The sequence below is a fragment of the Danio rerio genome, chromosome 5 (assembly GCF_052040795.2).
Source record: "Danio rerio strain M-AB ecotype USA chromosome 5, GRCz13ab, whole genome shotgun sequence".
NCBI lineage: Eukaryota > Metazoa > Chordata > Actinopteri > Cypriniformes > Danionidae > Danio > Danio rerio.
This window is the reverse complement of record NC_141025.1, coordinates 35210300-35230358: the sequence shown is the minus strand read 5'-3', so window position 1 is coordinate 35230358 and position 20059 is coordinate 35210300. Positions and strand designations below refer to the sequence as shown.

Genomic DNA, 20059 nt, shown 5'->3' with positions numbered 1-20059 from the left:
AGATATATACACTAGATATCGCGTAGGGACCCTGAGCATGCGTCAATAGCGCCGCCACATTGGTGCTCCCAGGACAAATGTCATTCAACCGCACTAGTCAAGACAATGTTATTACGTGAAGATGGGGGACTTTACAGGTGTAGTAACGAGCAAACAAAGAAAACAAAGCACAAAGGCAGAACATTTCATAGGTAAGATTAAGTTTTTTATATTTTTGTATGTTATAAACTTTTGTTTTAAACAGGTAACGTTATTGATGATAATAAAGTCACTTACTGCATTCACCATAAGGCAAAGTAGCTCCAACTCGCACTAAATACTCGGCTCAAGCAAGATTTGTTGAATAAAATCAGCAAACAATGCAAAAGAAATATAACAACGAGATGTTGCGGTGCCAGAAACTTGTATTATTGTCGGATAGTGAAGGAGTCGTTCATAACGGAGATTCATTCACAAACGAATCGCTCCCTCCATCAGTATGGGAAGTGAAAGCAGGGGAGGAGGTGTATTTCAGGACACGGATTAGATCAAATTTAACAGGGAGGGTGGATAGTACATTTCTGTACACACAAACACAAGCTTTTTGTCTGGAATGCCAGTGCGATCGCTGATCCATCAATGTAGAAAAGTGATGTAAAATTATAATTTTTGTAATAATAAAAAAAAAAGACTAACATCCAGGAAAACTCCTGATTATAGATATATGTGTATATGTGTATATCTCTGGCTTTGGATGGCCACAGTCCTCCACTGTACATTGGTCCCGCATTCATTTCAAAGGAGCGCTACCTTGTTTCAAAATGGCAGCTCTATTGACACATTCCTTCCAATAGACAACAACAGGGTAGGCGACATGTAATGTATATATCTATGAATTAGCTTAACTAGGCAGGTTAGGTTATTTAGGCAAGTTATTGTATAATGATGGTTTGTTCTGTAGACTATCGAAAGAAATATAAAGCTTAAGGAGCTAATAGTTTTAACCTTAAAATATAAAAATAATTAAAAACTGCTTTTAGTCTAGCCAAAATTAACAAATAAGATGGTCCCAATTTAAATTAAGTGGCCTTAACTAATATGTACTTACATAGGAACTAATAGTTTGTTACAATGTACTTATTGTGTAAATACATGCATTTACTTTGTACTTATGCTTGATTAAATACATGTATGTAATTACATCTGTAACTACCTTTTGTAATTACATTTGTAAATACACTGTTGACCATCATTTACACCTTAACCTACCCATGCCACCAAACCTGTCCATAACCCAACCTCTATTCCAACTCAAAAGCACCACAAGTGTTCTCAAATACATTATAAACGCAGTAAGTACATTGTATTTATTTTTTTAGTTAGGGACACTTAATATATAGTGGGACCAATAAGACTTTCTGTAGAAGAAAAAATATAATCAAATTTCCTTGCTCTGTTAAACATCATATTTAAAAAAGAAAAAAAAATCAAAGGGGGTTTATTCATTTTTATTTATTTAGCTAAATTGTCTGTAGTGTATGAGTGTTTGTATGAATGAGTGTTTCCCAGTTTCCCAGTACTGAGTTGTGTTTCCCAGTACTGAGTTGTGGCTGGAAGGGCATTCGCTGCGTAAAACATATGCTGGAATAGTTGACATTTTGCTGTGAAATAGAGACTAAGCCTAAGGAAAACAACAGAATGAATGTGTTTTTTATTAGAAAATAACCATTAATTTAACATTTTAAAGCATATTTTTGCTCACAAACTATGATACGTCTTTTTAAGTGAGCCAGAAGATGAAAATTAGTTCAACGTAGATATTTTTGAACATTTTAGAATTATGTTATCTTTATATAATCTTTTTAATGCATACAGTGTTTAAAATAAATACTCAAGTCTTCAGCGTCACATTATACTTCATAAATCATTCCGATAAATTGCATTGTTCAAGAAACATGTCTTATTACTAGCAATATTGTAAGCTGTGCTACATTTTATAGAAAGTCAATAGGGCTTTTAAAAGCCAAACTGCAGTCAATATAAGTATGTTCAGAGTACCTACTGCTCCATTCATTTATTTGTTGGAATAATCAGTGGGATTAATAATGGTTCAACTATTTCCACATCATCATTAGCATGTACATCATTTTCACTACACCATCAGCGCCACTGACCGCATGTGATTCGCCAGCCACTAATTACTCCATCAGTGAATGTCACCTTTTATGTGCCAGGCTCTCGTGTGTGTGTGCCTGTGTGATGAGAGAGAGAGAGAGATGCTGAATTGCAGAGAAAGGAAGAGCATGTGATGTGAGAGTGAATCAATAAAAGGATTCTTTCCTTCTCTCTCCACTTTGCTCATTGTCTCTTTACCGCTGCAGACATAGCTTTATTCCCAGCCAATCCTTGGAAACAGTGGGGGAAAAATCACTGCTTGTCTTTCTCTGCTCCACTCTCTTCAGTGTCGTAATATCTTGTTGTCACCAGGGTTTACAATATACAAAACTCACCCTACTCTTACTCTCTTTTTTTTCTCCCCCGTCTCTCAGTTTCTTCCTCACACTATTATTATATATTAATAGCACTGCTTCCTTTGTCCACCTGGACTTTTCATTGATTTTTTATTTTTTTGGATCACACTGTTTGAAGGCGAGTGTGGCGCAATCTAGTTTGATTACATTTTCTTTTTCTTTATATTCATCTTTTTTTGTGTGTGTGCATGACTTTTATGTCTAACCGTACAAAACGCATGCTATCATTTGAAGCTTCGGTTAACTGAACTGAATGGAAAGTGTGAGGAGAATAATAATCGCATTTTTGCTCAAACTTTTGCTGAGATAGTGGAAGAATCTCCTCTATCGGCAATGAATTATCCACCTGGATGATCCAATGGCAAATACAGTGCATCAGAACTCCTCTCACACCGGTTATTGATTAAGAGATGTGCTGTAGCCTATCAGTGCGCAGAAGAATGGACTTATTTACTGTTATTTCAAGAGTTCACACTTAGCTGATCATTGATTATAAAGCTTGTTTGGCATGCTGTCCCTGGAGAGAGCCCTGAGCTCATAAGATCGTCGAGCCCGGGGCTCTCTCCCATTTACAAGGTGAGAGGGGAGTTTGAGCTCAGGTAGATCTCGAGAACTCCCCTGCTGTGTTAGCTAATTAACAGAAAGTGATTGCTCTTAAGAGATAACTATGTACTAGGACCATGTCTATGTGCCAATTTGGTTTAGTCAATTAACTTAAGTTGCATGTTTTTGGACGGTGGGAGAAAACTGGGGTACCTGGGGGAAACCCACGTGAGCACGGGGAGAACATGTAAACTCACAGAAACGTTGGCCGGCTAGGTAAGGACGAGAACCAGTGACGTTCCTGCTATGAGGCAACAGTGCTTACCACTGGGCCACCCATCTAGGAAAGGAGGAGGAGTGGGGGGTGGAAGAGGGGACTCTTCAAAACGAAGAAGGCTGTTATATGGAACTTAAGGTATTTATAGTGGCTTAGGAATCGTCTGATTGGTGAATCATGAATTGAGTAATGCGGGGCCGGCTGCAAGCAATCATAAGGACGTGATCCTCTCGAAATTAGTTTATAAATAAACTTCACTTAACAGTAATCAGTCAAGATATATTTTGCTGATTTTTAGTTCTGTTTCTAGACATATTTTGAGTCATGACATCTATAATATGATTACATTTTTTTTTTTTAGGGTGCCATAAGCCTTTTAATTTAAAAGTGCAGTAGGTGATCTGTCAAAATGCTATTCGTTAGCATAATAGCTTTGAAAATACAGTCTCTCCCATGCCGTCCAAAGCCACAAATTCTATAATCATGAACACACACCTTAAAGATTACAGTAAACAACCCACTAGATCATGTCGTTTGCCAGTTAAAAAAGATTATAATATTTATAATATTACAATTCCGAATGAAAAACTGTACTGTATCTAGAACTTTTTCAGTTGTGTAGCAAGCAAAACTTACACTATTTTCTTAGTGTTTGGCAGGCGGGGTGCAGGAATTACACTTATTACTAAGCGATACTTACAGGCAAATTCAAATCGAATATTCAACGTAGCATGGTAAACAATATAGGGAGCGTGTCCCAGGTTGTCAATGTTCAGGAATGAACCAATGTGAATATAAAACCAACCTCAGTAAAGCAGGCTAGGCAAATAGCGCTATTTACTTCTGTGTTGTTGTTAAACGGAATAAAAATCTACATTATCTATGCTGTAAAAGGGCCCTAATGAAATTAAAAATAGTCACATCAAGCTTTTGCTGGAAGGTTTCAGTGGCTGAACAACACTTCCGAGCATATAACCCATTGGTAAAACAACAAACTCTACATCAGCTTTGCGTGACTAAAACAGTTTTAAAATAACATTACCTGTCTAAAAGAAATACTTCAGCCATGGTGTCATCCTTTCTCCAGCGTGCAAAAATAACTCCAAAATTGATTCAGGACTTTAAAAAACTTTTTAAAAAGTTTTAATTCAGTATTTGTTCTTACTGCTGTCTCTCTAATTTTCACTTGAACATGGCGCGTGTGCATGTGCAAATGGTGGATCAGTCTGTACGAATGGGGTGCGCAGATTTTTTTTGTTGACAGACAGTTTGGGCTACTTATCAAAATTATGGGAATTGATGGCCCGGCAAATTTTAATTGGATACAATTTTTTTTTGTCTTTTGCCTTACCTTCAATATAAAAATACATATAAATACATTTAGATAATTTACTTTAATCATTACTAGTGAAATGTAAAGAGACTTTTAACTAGCACAACAAAAAAATGTTTCTCAAGAAAATCACCAACTGCACCTTTAATCTTTAACAATTAAAACAAAATGTAGTTTGGTTTAGAAATTTAACCAAAAATGCTATACTTTGTGTTGTTAATAGAAATGTGTTGAAGAGTTTGTGCTATGTGTGATTCGTTGAAGATGTGTGTTAAAATTAATTTTTTGGTTAATAAGATTTTAGAATTTTATTTTAGAATAATTCATTATTATCTAAAAATTACTTTTTTTTTCATTTTAAGAGTTCTTGACACTAACATTTTTTAAACAATATAAAAGCAGTAAATTTAAAAAATGGTCAAGTGTTCAAAGTGTTTAACAAAATAAGTCTGAAATAAGTGATGGCTGGCCATTGAATTATTATAAAACTAATCCACACTCGAGATGGTTGTGGTGGGTGTACATTATATTTGAGGTCAATTCTTCCACTTCTGCTTTATACTGTGCCTAAAGACACTGTAAGCTTCTCATAAAATATTTGTACACCTATTCATCTTAGTCCATATATGTTTATGAGCCAATCAGAATCAAGCATTTAACAGCCCAGTAGTATAAAATAAAATATATTATGGACTTTAAAGGCCCCAATATCCTCTTGCTTGTTCTGTTTTAAAATTTCTGTTCTGTGTTCCAAGTTGTTTTTACACTTTTTAAACTTAGATTTCTAAAAATCATTTAAAGCAATAAAAACATAAACATCTTGATGTAATTTGCTCTGCTGAAAGAGAATTTAAATAGATATGTAAATGTGTGCTGTGCACCTTTCTTTAAGTATAAAAAATAACAAAAATGACATCAATGCGAAAACAGCAATTAAGAAAGCATCTGATCATTGCAACTTGAATGTTTGAATGAGAATAATTTTTGAAGCTCCACTTATGTATTTCTTATTTACATAATAAACTATTTTAAGTTAAGCAGCTTTGGCTTAAACTGAGACTAGAAAAAACAGTATTAGTGTTGCTTGAATTAAAATGACTTACTCATTTTTAGTGTGTTCAGGTTTTAACACAAGGATGTCCAGGTTTGACAGACCAATAGTAATTTAAAATGATATTTTTTTCAGTCAGAGGGGTGGATTTGGCAATTCTTTTGAATTCCAAATGAGCTTCATTTTACCTATTTACTCAGAATGATTTCACACCCGCTATGTTTCTTTCTGCTTCAAATATATTAAGGCCTTTGAACTTCTCTTTTTAGGCTTAAATCTTGAGTCCCTCTCCTTCCCCAACCTCTTTAAATGTTTCACAAACTTTGAGCCTGGCATTTGAGGAAGAGCATGCAGGCCACTGCCTCGTCACAGATCTCTGCTCTTGTCCTCATGCTCCACCATCCGTGAAAACGCACTGCTTCGCTGCAAGCACACATAGACAGAGCAACATGTTTTATGTTAAAAACATAACACACACAAAGCCAAGACCACTCAGACAAGCACGCATAGAATAAGATGTAAACACACTCTAAAAGCTGCTGTCCACATTTATCATTGGAGGAGGTTCCCACCCCCTTTTAAGTTTAAGTCTGTCCAATAGACTCTTGCCTTAGGCGTCTGGCTAAGATGCAGGTCTTACTGGACACTCCACACACACACACACACACACACACACCTGCATCCAAAAATTCCTCTATGTCCGTTATCAAGTAGTCTCAGCATGAGGCAGCTGTTTCCTGAGGGCCTGTAGAGTGTGTAGACTGCACACATCTTCAATCCTGTTACATCAAAGTTTGCACACACTCTTCATATTGATGTCTAACTTGCTACGTGCACAGGATAGAGATGAGAGTATAAGATAAATAGTGTTAAAGGTCAACATTATAGATTTTAAGGATAGATGGTACATGTGTCTTGTGGTACAAGTGATTGCAAGGACATTTTCTGTAGAACTTCCCCAAAATTGTAAATTTATAGCTGAAATGTTAAATGTATTTTCATGAAGTGCGAAGTAGTGCTCAGTTACCTGCGCAGTTTAAAACTTTTGACATTTATGATTAATATAACTAATATGGGGTGACACAGTGGCGCAGTGGGTAGCGATGTCACATCACAGCAAGAAGGTCGCTGGTTCGAGCCTCGGCTAGGCCAGTTGGCATTTCTGTGTGGAGTTTGCATGTTGTCGCCGTGTTCGAATGTGTTTCCTCCAGATGTTCCGGTTTCCCCCACAGTCTAAAGACATGCGCTAGGTGAATTGTATAAATTGGCCATAGTGTATGTGTGGGTGTGAATGCAAGGGGTGTGCGGGTGTTTCCCAGTGCTGGGTTGTGGCTGAAAGGGCATCCGATACGCAAAACACATTCTAGATAAGTTGGTGGTTCAATGAGCTTTTATGTTTAAAAATAATTTTTTAGAGTTCACAGCCACATAGACAACAGAGTAAAGACAAAGTGTGTTTGGCTGACTGTCCGGGGAGAGGGCTCTGAGGCTAAAAAGACATCTGAGCTCAGGATATTCCCCTCGTTAAGAGAGAGAGTGAAGAGTCCGACTTCAGCATCTATTGCCAAATCCCAGAATGCTCTATCTCCCTGAGCTGGGTATGAATCTGCTTGAAAGTATGGAGCTGGGCTGGTAGAGGGATGCAAAGCTGATCAGAAAATGTAGGTAGGACATGCTTGATTATTTATAGGGATTCTCTTTAATGTTGATTGGATTATTGGGGTGGGCATAACAGAAGCGCAGTGGGTAGCACGATTGCCTCACTGCAAGAATGTCACTGGTTCAAGCCTAGACTCGTTCAGTTGGCATTTCTGTGTGTGAGTTTTCATGTCCTCCTCGTGTTGGCGTGGGTTTTCTCCGGGTGCTCCGGTTTGCCCTATACAGTCCAAAGACAAGTGCTAAATGTGAATTGAATAAGCTAAATTTGCTGTATGCATGTGTGTGAAGTAGTGTGCATGGGTGTTTCCTAGTGATGAGTTGCAGCTGGAAGGGTATCTGTTGCGTAAAACATGCTGGATAAGTTGGTGGTTCATTCCGCTGTGGTGACCTCTGATTAATAAAGGGAGTAAGCTAAAAAGAAAATGAATTAATGACTGAAAGATTTGTGTGAATGCTAATTATGAGTTCAGTGTTTGTGTTCTCCTGAAATTTGTTATTAAACATCACACAATTATTGACCTTCTCTGGCACTTTATGTTATTTACAATAACATTTCTATAACATTTCTATTTCTGCCTCGGGCACCCCATTTTGTCAGACTGCCCATAATGTTATCTTAACAAGTGTACTCATTATCACTTGTATTACACCTGTTCATGCTCATCATAGGGGAAATGTTCTGTAATTGGTGCTAAACTGACTGACTCTGGATGATCGCCTGACTACTGTTCACAGATAATCAATTAACAGGGGTAGACAACATGAGGAAAAAGTGGGAAAAAGTTGCTGTTAATTTCCTCACCCTCAGGTCATGCAAGGTGTACAGTAGGCTATGTGACATTCTGTCTTTGGAGCTAAATTGGAGCTAAACTCAGCAGGGGCATCAGCCCTCCAGGACGAAGACCCTTGCTTTAAGAAAACATTATTAGGAAACGAACCCCTTTAAAACAGCTTCATTTATTTCACTGTACTTACCCGTCCCCGACGTATCTTTTTATTAGATTCATTTATTTTATTTTTTTTTTACACTCTGACAGTAAATTGGGAGTTTCATCAATTAGACGAGGGTTTGGTTTGGAGGAATCCTATCAGTGCAGATTGTGTCTGGGAGAATAAAAGAGAAACTGAGCGCGCACCGGGAGCGCGCTTAACGGAGAGCTTTTGACACTCGATCAGAGTAGGAGCTTCACTCACAAAACGGAGCCCGGTTAGTCTGTCCTGCCGCAATAGTTGTGTCAAAGCGAGACAGTCCCTTACCTTCTGTCCGGCAAACTAGGATACCTCGTAAACCGTATTTCATTTCTTTCTCAAAAACCCGTCCCCGTTCGAACCAGCAGCAAGAACTGTGCTCGAAGAAACATCTTTACCGCCACACTCCGTCCATCTCACCAAACGGCTCAGGAATACAAAGTTTTATCACTTTTAACCGCCTCTTCGAGACTGAACGCCTATCATTTGTTTTTCTTTAAAGACATCTGGAGTTTTTCGGCTTTTCAACGACTTTGGCTTGGATGTAGGCTACACGCAGGCGTCTTTCCTTCGCGCCGTTTCCTCAGTGGTTCTCTTGAATGTAGCTGGTGTGGAATACATGAAGACTTTATAACGCCGCGGAAGGAAAGAAAAACGGCTTAGAGAACAACTTTACGGAAGACTAAGGAGTTTATTTACTGTTTCCTTATCAAGTACGTATGATATTACCATGTGTGTGGGGCGAGAGTCTTCGCCGCCCCTTTTAGACCAGAATTAGTCAGTGTGGTCCCGGAGTAGAGGCTAAATCAGTGTCTTCTCGATCTCGCGCACGCTCCTCACCATTCTTTTCCTTTCCCCCAGCGGTTATTTATTTCCATGGAATAACTGAATCGGGAAACGACTGAACGACAAGGAGTTTTTTTTCCCACCGCCTGTAACTGACAGGCGGTTTAGGGTTGGCTCTTCTCCGGAGAATGCTCAATGATCGATGGGGAATCATGAACAGCTCACCGGAACTCGAAGACGGACAGCGGGGCAAAAACCAGGTGTGTCCCACTCTCTTACACTTCACACAGTGCACAGTGTAGTTTTAGCACGAGATACAAAAGCTACTATATATATATATATATATATATATATATATATATATATATATATATATATATATATATATATATATATATATATCCATCCATGTGTGTTTGGAGAGAGAGAGAGAGAACAGTGAATAGCACAATGAGTTGAGTGCGTCTTGTTCCTGTCACTCCGCATAAGCGCGCCCGTAGATCACGCGCGCGGCAGAAAGTGGCTATTTTGTTTCTCGTTTATGCGGGTAGCCGAGGAATAGGGCGCCAGTCATGCGAATTGCAGCTGCTTTGTGGATTTGGCACTAAGTACTGGGGTGGTATATTGTGAAAGAAGGGAGCGTGGCTTTTAATGTTTGATTAATTGATGAGACATTAGGTTAATTTTAGTTTCTGCCATCGATGTTGGTATATTACATGAGGTAAAGTGTGCCTAGAGGCACTTACGCAGGCTTTTCAAATGGCAACCAAGGTTAGATAAAATAAAGCAAACGCATGAACGTGTCCGAAGTGCGTTAAACACGTTTTCATTGATTTTATTCAGTGGCTTTTTAAATAGACATTTGTTAATAATAATCTTGTATAAACCTATAAAGCATACATTCACACATAGAAATCACAGGCAATATCAGAATCAACAAAGCACTGTTAATTCTCAAATCTTGAGTACACACCCACACCATTGAACAATCAACTATACAGACTGTAGGGTGAGAGAAAATAGACAGTTGCAGTTAGTGTTCAAGCTTTTTTTTTGTCTACATTCAGCTACACACTACATTCACATACCGTGTATTTATCTACACTGTTTGTGTGTGTGTGTGTGTGTGTGTGTGTGTGTGTGTGTGTGTGTGTGTGTGTGTGTGTGTGTTTAATTATTTATTTATTTTTTGAATGGATGAGAGAGAATGTGTAAAAATATTTGCTTATGTCTACTGAAAAATATAAATAGCTAAACTACAAAGAATAGAATAATAAAGTTGCCTGTAGCTGATAGCTGGAAATGGGTCTAAGTCAGTTTTTGGCAGTTTTCTGGTCCATGACATTTGTTTTTTATTCTATTAGTTGGTTAGTCTGGGATGTGGTGCAGAGATTATAGAGCATGTTTAATAATTTATTCCAACTCAGTGCCAACAAAATTGAATCTTTTTTGAAGCGTTGATAAAGATTTGGCAAAGGTTTTCAACACAGTTCTTAATCAATAAAGAAGTTCCTAGGATTTTCTCAGCGCACACACGAAAACTGCAGTGGTGAAATGGAATTGATTGAGCCCATTTTTGCTGACAGCAGTTCACACCGAGCTCCATACATGCATTTTTAACTAATGATTGTGCATGTCTGTTTCTTTGGAACTGATGCATGTTTTGTTTGTTTTCCCTAAGAAGGTTAGTTGTTGGAATAATAAACAATTGATATTAAATGATAGAGAGAATATTACGATTAATGTCTTACATTGTTCCTCCACTGTAGTGAATTTAGGAGAAACTAAAAATACAAGGGGAAAAATTGAATCCCCGATTTAACACTACATGTACACGCCTGTCTGTACCAAGTAGAAAATCAGCACCATGGACAGCAAGCATTAACCACATGCCATGTGTTACATCCAGAACCATGGACAGAGCTTGAGTCTGTTTTTGGACAAATGAATCCTCCAAATCTCCCTAATTTATAAACTAACATTTTGAAAGTTTCTCAATGAAAACAAAGATTTGTGTAATTAGGCTTTTGATTCATAAGCTTATAGGTTCAACATTAGGGCCTTGTGACAACTTGCCCTGATCCTACCATTTAGGAGAACATCTGAAATGGATAGTCATTTACTGTCCCTCCACTGGTTCCAAACCTGTTTGAGTTCCATTCTTCTGGAAATACTTTAGAGTGTTGGACAGCAGCATACATTAACTTCCATAGTATTTTTTGTACCTACAGTGGCTGCTAATTTTCTGTAATTTGCAACATTCTTCAGAATATATTGTTTTGTGTTTAGCTGAAGAAAGAAATGCATAATGTTAAGAATGACACGAGTTAATGGTGACAAGATTTTCACTTTTGGGTGAACTATATCTTGCTTTGACATGTTAAAGTGGCTACAGTTTTTGTCAAGATGATCCTAGTCTCAGACCTCATGCTTATTATTTTTTGGCAAAATTTCTGATGCATAAGGCACACAAAATGGAAAACACTTTGCGGGTTTTCAAGTTGTGGTCCTGTTGGCTGAATTCTATCGCATGTTAGAGAGGTTTCTGTCATGTTCATAAACTGTGCACACTGGTCTGTTGTTGAATGAATGTTATTTTTCTATATTTACAACTTTAAAACAACTTTACTAACTTAAAAATGCTTCACATGTCAGTTAGATGGCCTTTTGAGCTGTATTTGGCAATTGTAAACAAACTTGAAGTTTAGACCTTCTGCTGTCAGTCAAAAAGTCTGGCTGTGTAAGACTAACAGAATCATTGCAATATTGATTTGACAGTTTGTTTGGTATATACGGGTGGGTGGAAATCTTGGTTCTTAGATGCATTATGGCTGTGGACAATTCTGAATCGATTCACAAATGTCAAAAAATTGATAACTTGATGTTCACTGTTAGACATTTCTGTAAATTACACAGTTATTTACTGTATTTCACCCAGTGTAATACTGCAAATTCCTTTTACGGTAAATAACTGTATTTACCGTTGCATTATGGGAATTTAGTGTGACGTCGAACAACATATACAGCGATGTACTGTATTTGTAAAAATTCGTGTATTATACTGTATTTTCCACAACTGCTTCAACGCCACCTTGCGGCGATTCCACTACTCTGCACCACATTTTGCCTGAGGACCCTGGAGCAATTCTGGAGGACAATTTATTAGTGTGCCTGAAGAACATACTGGATTTAACAAACTTTACTCTGGTAAGCTGAGGCAGTGTTTCATTTTACAGAAAGTTTTGTGGACGAGAATAGAACAAAGTAAAGTATAAAGTTGGCTATTATTATTTTCTCTGGCTTGGCGTTATTTCACCCATTTGAGAAATATATCATCTATTAAGATGTTACCTTTATTTAATTTATTACATTAACACTACTATTACTTTAAATAAGACTGTTTATGACTATTAGCCATTGTTCTCGTCATATCTTTTTATTTATTTACATAGGAACCGGTGTTGCAGCGGGTTTTGGTTTAGGAGGGAACCAGAGGTATGCAGACAGTTTTGGAGGACACTTAGCACGAGACAACGGTCCGGCAGAGAGTGTTTTCCCCCAAAAGAATATGAATGAAAGACCAACAAATAATCCAGGTAAAAGCGCGTCTGTCTGTGCTGACAACACTCGACATTGATTTGAGCACCTCTATTAGCATTTGTTTGCTCGGCAACATTGGCTGAAGCGATCTTAAAATGATAATGTTAACTGTTAGCTAAACTGAGCTAAGTTTATACTGAATTGGACTCAAACTCATTTTAACGTGCAACGTTTAACTTATATTGATTTATACTATATATATTAGATGTTGTGAACTTATTTTTCTCTGGTTTAGAGTAACTTATAACGTTAGCTTGAGAAAATAACATCGCGACGTAACCTTATAAGAACGTTAACGTAAATCTATAACGTTACAATATGCATAACGTTAGAGGTAAAGTTGGTTTTATATTCGCACATTCGTTCATTTAGAAGACTCTATACTGTTTACCATGTTACTTTGAATATTCGATCAGAATTAGCATGCCAGTATGACTTGAAATCAACATTAACACTGTTTATTTGACCGTGAGCATGTTGTACTTTGATAGTCATTAGCTGCTAAAATGATTTTGCTATTTAGAGTTTGCAAATAATACGTTTATGAAATTAAATTATTAAGGGGGAAGTCTGAATCTGCTAATATAAAACCAATTTTACCTCTATGCATTATGCTTATAACCACCTTTTTGCTATTTATTGTTTGCTAATTATTTTTTTATCACAACTCTTGACATTTAGTTTAACATAATTGTTACCATTATATTTTTTTCTGTTTAGATATGGCACTGGCACAGCAGCAGGTTTTGTCTGAAGAAACAAACAGCATTTCAGAGGAACATCTTGATCAGCACAGCCTTATAAGACCAGTAAGCAACCAAGGTAAACAAATAAAAAAAAGTTGTGTGGAGGTTGTGGATTGTAGCATGGTATTCTTATCTGTATTTTTGGCTTTTTTATGGTCTCAATATAGAATACTGGGAGCCTGCCTGTGCAAACTGGACCTCATACAACAGTAAGTACTGTACATCTATTTGTTTCTCAATATATTAACGTTACTTTTAATACAAAATGTGTCACATGTTTAGTTGCTAGCTAAATAAAAAAATCGTTTTCCCTTTTTTCTTAAACCATTTAGTAGGTTTTTTTTTCATCTTTGTTTATAATATTTTTGAGCAGATTGAGGTCTGTCATGGGTCAGACATTTCAAAATACAATAATTAGTATTGGGATACATGCATTTGTCTATGTATTAAATGTCTTTTTCCCCATTTCATGTTGCCTAAATATTTTGTAATAAATAAAATAATACAATTTTTTGTATAAATAATTCCAGAGGATGAAACAAAATGCACAGCAACAACCAGAGTGAGCCAGAAGAAGGCAGGAGAAGTAGTGAAGAGAATGACAACCATGAACAACAGTGAGTTATCCTTCTTTCACCAGCTAACTGAGAACTTGGATTAGGTGAGACACTCTCAATAGTTTTATCAGTATTCATTCAGTTTTAGTTTATTAGGAATACATAAAACAAATAGTCTAATCTGTCCTGCAGTGAATCAACCCATCACAAATGCTACAATGTTTTTGTAAAACCTTGTTAGGGAAAAAAATAAACAGGACATTCTGGTTAGTTATCTTTTAAACATGGTAGTGAGCAGGTTATGAGCAGGAGCCAGTTGCTCAGTACCAGCTGAAAACTACCCCAACCTAGCTGCCATGCTTCAAAATAATTAACCAGTATATGATTTATTTTTTTTAAACAAGCTTCTTCTATGCTTATGTTAGTCTGTTTGTCCTTATCCAGAGTTCTTCATAATCCTGGACTGGGCCAAATCCTGACCAGATGCTGTGGTGGTCATGGAGGAGTGAATCCTAAAAGACACACGTGATCAATGAGTTTCCGCATTGATCCAATGGGCCAGCCTGACCACCCACTGGTGAACTTTCAAGCCTCTGGTGCCTAGACTGCGGCCTTGCACAAGTTTGGCTAGAGGAGAACTGGTTGTGCCCAACTGAGCCTGGTATCTCTCAAGGGATTTTATTCTACACTTTCGTCAGTTGGTGAAGTTTCTTCCATGCCACTGTCGCCACTGGATCACTTGGCTACGATTGGTGGATCGGTGGATTTGCTCTTCAGTGTTTGGACTTTCAGCAGTGACATTTACTGCTTCAATTCTGAAAACTGGACTGAAGCAGCTTCAATTTACAAGAACTTCTATGTTAAGCTGCTTTGACATTATTGATCTACATTGTAAAAGTGCAATAGAAATAAAGATGAATTGCATTTGAACATGTGAATTCAGACCTTGTTGAGCATTTGACACCAGAATTAGTAATATTTTAAAGTTGGGTTGTTTCTGAGTCGGCTAATAGTTACAAATATTTATTTTTCCAACAATATGCAATTCAGAAGTTTAAATTTTTATTGTACATGTATGTTCTAGTGCTTTGTGTGATTTATTTATTTTTAATGTGTTGATTTTATTGCTTAATGTAATTTTCACACATTTTCCTTAAATGCTTTAAGCATTATTAATGTTTTAAAGAATGGAATATTTTGTAATTGTGTCTGGTTTAATGTCAGTAGTACTTAGTACAATTGGGTTTTTTTTTCTCAACAATATGCAGGTCAGACACTTAAATTAGTTTTGTACATGTATGTTAATGTGCTTTGTCATTTTCAATGTTTTTTTTCTTAAAATAAAATATTTTGAATGATTGAAATGTAATGTTTTTACACATTTTTAAGCTTGTTTTAAGCATCTCCAATGTTTTAAATAAAGAGTGTTTATTTTGTTAACATTTTGTAATTGTGTCTTTTTTAGGTCTATAGTATTAAAATAATATTAATAAAATTATATTATAAAATATTTAGGACAAAATTAAAAGGTTTACAGTAGCTAACTGTTAACTTAGGTTTTTACAGTAGTTAACCATTTTCAGACACTACGGTAACATACTGTAAACGGATTTACAGTTGTATACTGTAAATCTAAAATACAGTAACTTACTGGCAACAGTGTTGCCAGTAAGTTACTGTAAAAACCCTTTGAAATGTCTAACAGTGTTGAGTTGAAAATCTAAAATGCAGACGTGTATCAGCCGGACACTGTAGATCAACAGAGAATGGACAGAGAAATGCAAATAGACGCATTTACAGTAGTAGATGTGTTTGTTCATTCAAATTAAAAAGCTAAAGCCGCTGGACCACACAAGAGCCATGCAATATGCAGTTTGTTTCTTACACTGTTCTTTTGCCAATTTCCTTGATTAACCTCTTTCTGTTCTTTCCTCCTGTCTCAACTCACTTCAAATCCATGTTCAGGATTCAGTTTGGACTTCTAAATCTTTGACTTGTTATTTATTTGTGAATAATTTTAGCATTGTATTGTTACTTGTTAGTTATTCATAGTATGCTAAAATCCACAAGCGTTCAAATTCTTTGAAAGAGCAGCTGGTACAGAATTTTACAATCCAGGCTCATTGAAAATACTTGCCCCTGAATAAATCTTTTTAAAAATAAGTTGCTCCGGTTATGTTTAATTGCAGGCTTCAGATGACAAATCCATTAGAGGACACTGTCTACATTTGCAGAGATGAAAAACATTAGGCTGTGTTTTCCTATACACTTCACTTGGATGTCCATGTTCATAAGAAAGCAGGGCTTCTCATACATATCACTTTGCGATCGACTGACTGTTTTCAAAATCAAATGAAAGAGAAAATTACACCATGGCCACATAGTTTGCCATGATTTGACATTTCTTCTTTCCGTTTTGTTGAACCATACTTGGGTTTAAACCTGATCTATTTTGCATCACAAGTACAACACCGTACAAAGTGATCTATCACATCAGAAAAGTTGTCTATAAGCAGATAAACAGGTGAGGCAAAGATATTTGATTACAAATCATAGACACGTTTAAGTTGTTTTGTGGTATTTATTTGGTCATAGTGATCTGTACCTAGAAGTACATTTCAGTATCACAAAAATGTTGGCTGAATGGTTCAACAACTTTTCTTTTCTAAAGGATTACTGTATACTGGTATATTTGTTCACAATATGAGAAGGCTTCTCACAGTATCACATTTTCTTGTTGTGTTTATTGTTGAATCTTTTATCATGATATACTGTAGTGTTATCATGATATTGACCTGAGCTGCAAAAGAGGCTATTAGGTATAATAGCATGCATAAACAAATAAATAAACAAACAAAAAATAAATAAATAGTTTATTGTTTTATTGTATGTAGATTTTAAGAGTAAACAAATGTTTAAAAAATAGCAAAATGTTTATCAAGTTAAAAAGGTAGCCCTGTACAATAATGTTTCCTTGGTAATGTTAGTTAATGTATTAAAATGAACAGTTTTTTTTTCACAGTTTGTTATCCTAATGTTGGTGTTTGATATGTATATGCTAATTACAAATGTACAACTCAATTTCTATTAGTTATTAATTGTTAATCTTGTTGAAACAATATGCTGTATGGTATTTTAATGTTAACAAATTACTAAAACATGAACTAAGAATGATTAAACATTTAACTATAAGCTAAGATTAAGATGCTTTTGTAGTTTTCATTGTGAGTTTAATTTAGCTAATGTTGACAATCGGAGCAGTATTGTACATTGTTAAAAAAATAATAGGCCTAAACTATACAAAGCATTTTAAGTCAATATCTCCTACATGTCGTAGGCCAGATTAATGTGAAAATATTTGTTTGGAAATAAACAGCTTATTAAGTCTTCATTATTTGGTGCGGTGAAAGTGATAAACAAGCAAATACAGCAATCATGTTATTATAAAAAGATACTCTAAAAGTTTGAATAATAAGGAATTTTTCCCTTTATGTGGCAACACAGCTCAGTGGTTAGCCCTGTCGCCTCACAGCAAGAAGGTTGCTGGTTCGAGTCTTGACTGGGCCAGTGGGCATTTCTGTGTGGAGTTTGCATGTTCTCCCTGTGTTTGTGTATATGTTTTCTCTGGGCGCTCTGGTTTTCCCCCACAGTCCAAACACATGCGCTATACAATTGAAGTCAGAATTATTAGCCCCCCTTTGTATTTTTTTATTTTTTAAATAATTCTCAAATTATGTTTAACAAAGCAAGGACATTTTCACAGTATGTCTGATAATTTTATTTATTTTTTTTAAGGGAAAGTCTATATATTTTATATATCAATATATTTTATTTCAGCTAGAATAAAATCAGTTTTTAATTAAAATTATCAGTCCCTTTAAGCTATATATTTTTTCGTTATACAATAACTTGCCTAATTACCCTAACCTACCTAATTAACCTAATTAAGGCTTTAAATGTCACTTTAAGCTGTATAGAAGTGTCTTGAAAAATATCTATTAAAATATTATTTACTGTAGATAAAATAAAATCATTTAAAGATAAAATTAATCAGTAATTAGAAATGAGTTATTAAAACTATTAGGTTTATAAATATGTTGAAAAAAATCTTCTTTCCGCTAAATAGAAATTGGGGACAAAATAAACAGTGGGGCTAATAATTTAGGGGGTTTAATAATTCTGACTTCAACTGTAGGTGAACTGAATAAACGAAATTGACCTTAGTGTATGTGTATGAATGAGTCTGTATGGGTGTTTCCCAGTGATGGCAGCTGGAAGGGCATCTGCTGTGTAAAACATATGCTGGATAAGTTGGTGGTTCATTTCACTGTGCCGACAAAAGGATTTAGCCAAAGGGAAAAAAAATAAATGAATATTCCCTGTTTTTTGAAGTGCACACAATAACAATATCATGTTCATTATCATGATATATTATTAAATACCAGCATGCGACTAAATGGGACAATGTTGGTTGAAAAACTGTTATTTGGTCTGTATTAATTCTGTATTAATATGCTACAAACATGCTGCTAGAGGCACGTTTCATTATTACCTTTTGGTTCTTTTGAATCGTATTGTTGACTTGCCAAATCACTTCCACTTGTTTTATTAATAAAATATCTTGGAAGTAAATTCATTATATGGGTCATTACAGAAGCAGTGCTTTAATTGTCAGTGAGACAAAAAAAACTGATTAAAACAAAAGATGCATCAATAATCAGTTTATCATCGCATCACAACCCTCAGAAATCAAATTGAATCCTAAGGTGCTTGGAGATTTCCACCCCTACTGGTGTCTGACGTGGAAGTCAGAAATTATCTTACCAAGTCTCACAAGAAGAAAAAAAAAATTCTAGACTGCACATTTTGGATCTCTCTTTTTTTAAACAGTGTTGGGGATACTCCAGGATGAACATGAAAACCTCTTAAACCATAATGATCAGCAAATGTGCGCACTATGCGTACTAGACAGACCAGCAATAAACCTCAAATGGATAATACAGTGACCATAAACAGCATGTGGAGATTTACAAACGTTATGGAATATACTGTATAACTATAATGAAGAGGGTAGTTTACAGTGGTAAGTTAAAATAATGAAGAATAAAGAAAAGAAGTCGGTGTGAAATCACAACACCCATTCACAGATTGAGCTATGAATGGCTAATGCTTTCTCCTCGTATGGGAAGAAGGGAGGAGACAGAGACACGAGGAGACGAGTTCAGATGGATGTCAGGTTGGACAGGAAGGGAGTTCTGGGGATTCCTGTTAGCTTTAGGATATGCTGACAGGCAAACGCCGACATGCATTTTATTGTATTTTTCTGCATTCTACATCATGATTTCCTGTTAAAACAAGTGCCCTGTTTATGCATGAACCGAAACCGCCTAACAACCTTTGACTGTGTATGTGTGTGGCAGAACATATTCTCTTTACATACCTTGTGACTGTTTCTTTCTTTCAACAGCATTTCTCATTTTCTTATTCACTGCTTGTCTTTGTTTTTTCTCCTGTGCTCTTTTTCTCCCTCTCTCCTGCCATCTGTCTCATACCCTGCCTCACCCTGCCACTCAACCTCTTACTACTTTTCCGTCCATCAGGTCAAACACTGACGGATTCGTCAATAGAGGCCTAGGGGGGCGCGATCGTTTTCTTTCTTTTATTTTCCCTGTCCTGCCTTTGCCTTGAACCTGCTCTCACTTTCTCATCTGTCTTCCACCATGTGATTGCACTCTCACATTCTGTATATGCATGCTAAAGGAAGCATGCACACAGACACACGCACACACACATAAGAAAAAAAATATATAAATATATACTGTACAAACTGCACATTCTCTACCCCATCTCCTAAACCTATCCCTCACCGGAAACAGTTTACATTTTAAAATTCTTTAAATACTTTCTTCCGGGCGAATCAGTGGTGTAGTAGGTAGTGCTGTCGCCTCACAGCAAAAGGGTCACTGGGTTGCTGGCTCGAGCCTCGGCTCAGTTGGCGTTTCTGTGTGGAGTTCGCATGTTCTCCCTG

The 20059-nt window shown here is 36.3% G+C and overlaps 2 protein-coding genes and 1 long non-coding RNA gene across 25 annotated transcripts in view; 2 read left to right on the top strand and 1 right to left on the bottom strand.

The window, feature by feature from the left end:
• The window catches only part of fibcd1b (fibrinogen C domain containing 1b), a 279505-nt gene that overhangs the window by 130890 nt on the left and 128556 nt on the right, over positions 1 to 20059 (top strand). For 5 of the 21 annotated variants that reach the window (XM_087252579.1, XM_087252573.1, XM_087252571.1 and 2 more), the window contains exons 1-2: positions 8562 to 9055; positions 9204 to 9388. The exons of 10 other annotated variants lie outside the window; for them this stretch is intronic. In XM_087252579.1, coding sequence (XP_087108705.1) covers positions 9317 to 9388 — 72 coding nt within the window. In that variant the 5' untranslated portion in view covers positions 8562 to 9055; positions 9204 to 9316. 21 annotated transcript variants of the gene reach the window in all.
• Positions 12672 to 15471, top strand: LOC147844039 (uncharacterized). 3 transcript variants are annotated; one of them, XR_015491387.1, is made up of 6 exons: positions 12672 to 12724; positions 13449 to 13550; positions 13642 to 13683; positions 14005 to 14091; positions 14476 to 15190; positions 15305 to 15471. XR_015491387.1 is itself a non-coding variant. In XM_087253665.1 (5 exons), exons 1-5 carry the CDS (start codon positions 12697 to 12699, stop codon positions 14508 to 14510), a joined length of 294 nt encoding a protein of 97 aa, XP_087109791.1. In that variant the 5' UTR covers positions 12672 to 12696; the 3' UTR covers positions 14511 to 15471. The 3 variants fall into 3 exon arrangements, 2 of the variants coding, with proteins under 2 accessions (XP_087109791.1, XP_087109790.1); XM_087253665.1 differs by having other exon boundaries at positions 14476 to 15471; XM_087253664.1 differs by having other exon boundaries at positions 14005 to 14135; positions 14476 to 15471.
• On the bottom strand, positions 15737 to 19824 carry LOC147844038 (uncharacterized). The gene is made up of 3 exons (XR_015491396.1): positions 18833 to 19824; positions 18216 to 18533; positions 15737 to 17417 (listed from the first exon to the last, which is right to left on the bottom strand). It is a non-coding gene; the product is annotated as an uncharacterized LOC147844038 (long non-coding RNA).